The sequence below is a fragment of the Melanotaenia boesemani genome, chromosome 14 (genome assembly GCF_017639745.1).
Source record: "Melanotaenia boesemani isolate fMelBoe1 chromosome 14, fMelBoe1.pri, whole genome shotgun sequence".
NCBI lineage: Eukaryota > Metazoa > Chordata > Actinopteri > Atheriniformes > Melanotaeniidae > Melanotaenia > Melanotaenia boesemani.
In genome coordinates this window covers 25512844-25518939 of record NC_055695.1, presented here as the reverse complement: position 1 = coordinate 25518939, position 6096 = coordinate 25512844, and the positions used below count along the sequence as shown (strand labels likewise).

Sequence of the window (6096 nt, the reverse complement as noted above, 5' to 3'; positions counted from 1 at the left end):
GATGTAAATGCTTAATATTATCTGTTGACCCTGTTAAAACAAAGCTAACTCGCTACTGGTTATATTAACTGGTCAGAAAATGTAATAAGTTATTGGATGTAACCTGTTAAATGTCTGATTCTACCTCTAAAACACAACTATAAAATATGGGGGATAAGACATGGTTTTTGTTTTATCCCTTTTTTCGAATGCTGTGTTTAAAAATGAGCAAACCCAGTCACTTCCATCTTTCCCGTCAATACAATCCGATGGTATTTTTTCCCATTTAAGTTAATGTTTGTTATATAATAGCAATTTGTGTGGGATTGCTGTATAACCAGTCGCACAGAGTCTGCTGCTCCACTACTTCGTAACCGCAGTGGCTACTTGTATAGGTTCACTTTAACTATCATAAGAAACTAACAGGTAACTCTTATGTCTTGGTAGACTTCTTCTGTGTCAGAAATGATAACCGTTCTCTGTGCTTCCTGTGACGTTGCTCCTCTCCTCTGTGGTTCACAGGGTTAAATATATCTCATTCTCAGTGGAATGAAGTTAATCTAAAACAGCAGATTATATAAAGGGAAGCTCAGCTCAGGCCAATCCTCTCCTGTCAGACAGCTGCCTTGTTCAATGATGGCAGGTGAATGTGCTTACGTAGTTGTCCCCAAAAGACAAACAAGGATGTTTTTGTTTAAACACTGAGACACATATTTCCTATGATGTTGTAATTCTTTTACATATATATTAATACACAAAAATAAAAATCATTTAGTCCTTGCCACGTCTTAAATTAAAGTATGCAACCTCAGATGAAGAACACAGGACATTTGATTACTGCAACATTTTTCAATCACAGGAGCAACAGCAATCAGCTGCCTCATCATTCCTGTCTTCACATAAATGGCTCCATTTTCAAGAGAATAAGAGCTTTCTGTTATCATGCAATTTAAGTAGCCAAACTCACTTCTCTTTACCTATTTACTTAAGTTGTGTCTTCCTGAATACCTGTTTCTTGTGGAGGGAAAGCCAGAGAGATCTAAATCTGAGATTTAAATGTAAGATCATTTAACAAGTTCATTAAGTGTTTATGGGTGTACATAAAAATAGGATTTCTAGTTTCATCACCCTGCCAAGTCTGATGAAATAATTCAACAGTCATCTTTTTTTTTTTTTTTTTTTTGCTCTTCTTTTCTATTGGACTCTGCAACCACAACCAGCAACCAACTGGCTGCAGGAAAAATTCTGAGGCAGAGGACTAGTTAATTATGCTAAGCCCAGATACTGATAAGGAGACGGTTTTGAAAATTTAAACCTCTAGAAACACATACATACTCTCTGAATTAGAGGGGGTTTAAAGTGAGCCTTGCCCTTCAAGAGAATGAGACTATTTTGTCAAAAAAAAACGCAGTGATATGAGAAGATTTACTATCAAACTCTTTCTAATTTCGAAAAACAAAATCTCAACCTCCATGTGATATTTAAAAACTCTTATTTCTATTCTCTTTTATCTTAATTTTCAACACCAAATAGTATGAATATTCACAATCTGCTAAACTCTGGATGTTTTCTACTCTCCCTCAGCTCCCAGTTCCTCTGTTGCTGGTGCGCTGCTGGCCTTTCCCCTATCCGCTCGTTAGCTGATGTCTGTGGGCGGATAGTGCTGCTTCACTGATCCTCAACCCATGAAAAACCCCTGTCTTTCTCCTCTATTTCATCTCTGTCCAAAACTATCTCAGCTCCAGATTGCTTTTGCAGCTCAGAAGCATGCAAGTGCTGCACCCACCTAAAATTAAATTGCAACCATCTACCAGTCATTTGCATACATTTACTGTACTTCTGTTCGAAAACTCTTCAGTGCAAAATTTACAGCACAAAAACCACTAAAGATGGCACATTTGAGACTCTGCAAGAACAAAACTGTCTCTAAGGTCTAGCAAAACACACACAGGAGAGATGAAAGTGTGGCAGTGCAGCAGCTTTCTTTGCCAGAATTTACGCTGCACTGGGTTCTTGTGGGAAAAGTAAATAAATAAAACAATTTAAATCAACTAGATTTTTAATAAAAAGGTAGCCTTTTTAGGCCTAACTTCCTTAGCCCTTTCTAAGCTTAGTCCCCTTGTATTTTTATTTAATTTTGAACATATTACATCAGTATTACAAGAAATTCATATTTTTCCAAACTCACTTTTTTAGGACAAAGCTTGCAACCCCTCAGTTCCACAACAGCAGAGATTTAGTGACTGCAGACCCTGAAGACTATCAGACTTTTCAGAAACTCCTTAAAAATTAAAGACAAAAGAACATCAGTTTTATTCTCATTGTTCTTAATATCTAGTTTTGTGCCTAATTTTTGTGTGTGTGTGAAATTGCTGCAGGAAAATCTAAAACATGCCTCAAGCTTTAGTTGTGCAGCTTTGCTTCACTGACTTTTCCAGTTAAAAAGTACATCCATGCAACTCATAAATTTTTCAGGTGGAAATTTAGAGCTAACAACAACAGCTACATTATATCCTCAAGGCTTATGTTGGTCTGCAGTGTTTACTGACACAGCAATAGAGGGACAAGTAGAAAAGCAAGAGAAAGAGGTAGAAAGTTGTGAGATGGAGCAAAAGAGAAGGGGAATAAAGGAGAGATCAAGTATCTGTAGGATTATAATTAAGTCCATGGTCTGGCTCTCTGCAGGCCTGCGGCATACTGCTCGGAAATGCTGATTCAGTACAGGCAGACAGAATAGCAAGGGGGGGGGGGGCCGAGAAGGATGCAATATGAGACAGAGGGATGGGGTGTTGCAGTGAACATAAAATGTTGAAAGAAGCTCTACATGGTGAGAAAGTCTTAAAAGTAATAAAAGCAAAGAGTCAAAGTTATAAATTCAAGATGAAGCAGATCCAGCAAACAGCTGCAGTGTTAAATTGTAGGCTTTATGGTGTGAGGCAGGCTATCTGCAGTCAGTGTTGGACTTCATCAAGCATTGAACATTTGCAGATGCTTCAGAAACAGGAGCACAAACCCTCAGCCTCCAAGATCACATGGAGAATGGTGACACCTAGTGGTATAAGCATGTAAGTAGCTCGCCCCAAACTGTTGCTCCAGAATGCTCCCATACTTACAGCATTCCCTCTGTGCACATTGGAGCCATTTATAAACAAGTCAATGAAAATAAAGTAAAAAAAACAAAACAAAAAAAAACAACTGTGTGTATGGGACTTGTTGAGTGCTAACGCCCTGACAGAGGGGTCAGTCACAGTTGAGAGTTGTAAGTCTGTCAACAGGCTGGGGGGGGGCTGAGGCAGTTCACATCTATAATGCATCAGGGTGAATGTCAGGTAAACCTGAGACAAGTACCAAACAATAGCACCAACAAATACAAAAGAAAAACGATAAAAAAAAATCAAGAAATAGAGGCTTTAACAGAAGTGTTCAATACTATTATAACTGTAATTCCATCTCCTGAAAAAATATATTAAAAAGAAAATAAGTCTTTTCGTAATCGACATTGATTCTTGAATTGTGTGTTGATATCAGATCATCCGAAGGTCTCTTTTCTACTTAGAAATCTAAAGTCTGTATTTTCTGTGGTAAAACACAGAGACAGTACATTGCTCTTCAAAATACAACAGACTTTGATAAACAAGATAAAGTGTTTATAGAAACCATTCAGTAAATAATATGCGCCCTCCATTATCCAACATCAGTAGAGGTACTGATGCTGTAGAACAAAGTACAAAATTATCCAAATTCTTTAAAGCTTTTTACTCAAACGCAAGTTTGAACTTTTAAAAAGCCACCAAGCAGCTACTTATTATTTAGACAATTGAAAGAGGGAGTTTTAAAGTAGTGTCAAGATCTGATGAAAAATATCATAGCATCCAAATACATTACGTTCCCACATTAGTTTAAAACAACTTTCACCAGACAATTAATAAAGTTTAAGTACTAACACCAGCCTTAAAAAAATAGCCAAAAGTCCTTAAGGCAGCAGACGCTGAAGCTGATAACAGGATGGAAAGCAGGTCCACATCTCAGCTCCTCTTCTCTCAGCCGTGTCCGTTCATCTGATTCTGAGCATCTGAGGTGGGATCAGCTTCATCATCTTCACTAAGCAGGAAGCCCCAAGTCTTAAGCAGAGCAAAACGCTGAGCTGGGGGAGTGGAGAAGTAGTCTTTCTGTTTCTGAGAGTAGGTCTGGATTGGATGGACAATATCTCTGTAGCTCCAGTCCTTGTGGTGGAAAATATAAGGACAGTGTATTTATACATTAGTTTGGAATATAGTAACATGCCCAAAACAGCTAATGTGACAAACTGAAATAATAAATATATAGTTTGTGGTTGGTTATCATTGTTAGATTCCTAAAGTGTATCTTTTTTTTCACTTAGATGATGCAAACTTAAATAAATTTCTATCTTTTTATCCTTTATTTTTAAGGAAAAGACATGAAAGACTCTAAAATACAGGCTTTACTATCATCTTGCCTCCTACAAAAGGCTGAAATCCATTGAGGAACGGGTCAGTAAAACCTCCAACACATGGATGGTATTTTATCCAAACACTGTCTGTATGTGGGTCTTTAAAATGAGACTGTTTGGCAGTCTCTATTTATTGTGTGTCCAACATTGTGGTCCTGTACCTGCCAGTGAAAGTTAAAAGCCTCCAGGAGCTGGATCCTGTCCTCCCTGGAAGGCACACAATCAGGAAGAACCGGCTGCACCAGCTCAGAGCCCACCATCACGTCCCCAAACACCAGCAGAGCTCTGATAGCAAACCAGCCGCCAAACTTTGGGTGCACGCACACGCCAAACATTTTCTGCATGTAAACAGATCAAATAAAACTAAACTTAGGGGGCAGGATGAGATGAATCTGACCAGATGTTTCTGCAAATAACTAAATAGCATTACTTTTCCTGCCCAGGGCTGGTCTGTGACATCAGACTGTTGGTAATAAAACGCCGCTCCAGAGACGTGTGCAGCAGTCTGCGCTAAGAACTTTGGTTTCCTGCTGGGCAGCAGCTCATAGTCGTACCTCACATCTACCTTTTGACCTGGAAAACACTGAGGCAGGAAGAGGTAAAGTAGACCTTTGTCAGATGTGTCAGGAATACAATAATTTTTATACAATGAAAACTAATACCAGAACATTTCAAGTGCTTGTTGTTATTTAATGCTGCATAATTTAGTTTAGTTGAGTAGACCAACACCTTACTGATTAATCGTAGGACACTCATTCAGAATGGACTTAGAGGGTCATAAAGCTCTGAAATAGACAATCTTATCCACATGATCACCCTCTGTCCCCAGCTAAACGCAAAGCCTTATCTCTGCCAGTCTCACCATTCATCACATTTCATTCATCACACTTCCACCCTCACCTGCGAGACAACAGAGGTGACACAGTGTCTGACACATTGGTCTATAGGGTCAGACACCCTTTGGCAGCCCTTCTGCTCCATGAAGGGCAGGAAGGCTTGTTCAAACATAGCAGGAGTGCTGAGGACTACAACAGCCAAGCAGTCATCCGGGTAAGACAGGTGCAGGGAGGGAGGCAGCACAGAGTTATACCAACCAACCTGTGAACATAGAGACACAGATGGGTCAGACAAGGACATAGATTGATGGATAAGGTGTACCAGGAGATGCGTAAGCAGGCACAGTAGATATGTGCTCGTATATAAGTATTGATATTGATACACATACAAAACTTATTTGGATTTGGTAAACAGTAAAGAGTAAACAGAGGATGCATTTCCCTGCACCGCTCATTCTTTATAGAATGCCGATTGAAAATCCAACTTAACTTAACCACTTGACAGTAATTAATGCTATATTACCTTAAGAGGGTAGACTTCAAATCCTTGCTTTGATAGACAGCTATCTAATTGTCCTATTACACTTTCCACGTTTATATCGGAAGCCGCCATTATTGCGTGTCTGTGTACAGCTTTGGATTGTGGGATATTGTGTTCTTTGGCTAGTAAAAGTAAGTAATTATGTTAGGGTTCTCGTTGTTTCTGCAACTAACTGCTCTAAATAAGTTGCTTTTTACAAGTTATTTACAACGTGTTACTAAGTGGTTTTTCTACGGGGCCATTCTTTAAATGAGTGAATTCAGATTAGT

The 6096-nt window shown here is 38.9% G+C and overlaps 1 protein-coding gene across 1 annotated transcript; it reads right to left on the bottom strand.

Annotated features, from left to right (window-relative positions):
* Positions 1–3401: 3401 nt before the first annotated feature.
* mmachc (metabolism of cobalamin associated C) lies at positions 3402–5922 on the bottom strand. The gene is made up of 5 exons (XM_042007437.1): positions 5810–5922; positions 5351–5548; positions 4881–5033; positions 4612–4788; positions 3402–4202 (listed from the first exon to the last, which is right to left on the bottom strand). The coding sequence occupies exons 1-5, from the start codon at positions 5897–5899 to the stop codon at positions 4020–4022; spliced, it is 801 nt and encodes a 266-aa protein (XP_041863371.1). The 5' UTR covers positions 5900–5922; the 3' UTR covers positions 3402–4019.
* Between the last annotated feature and the right edge of the window lie 174 nt (positions 5923–6096).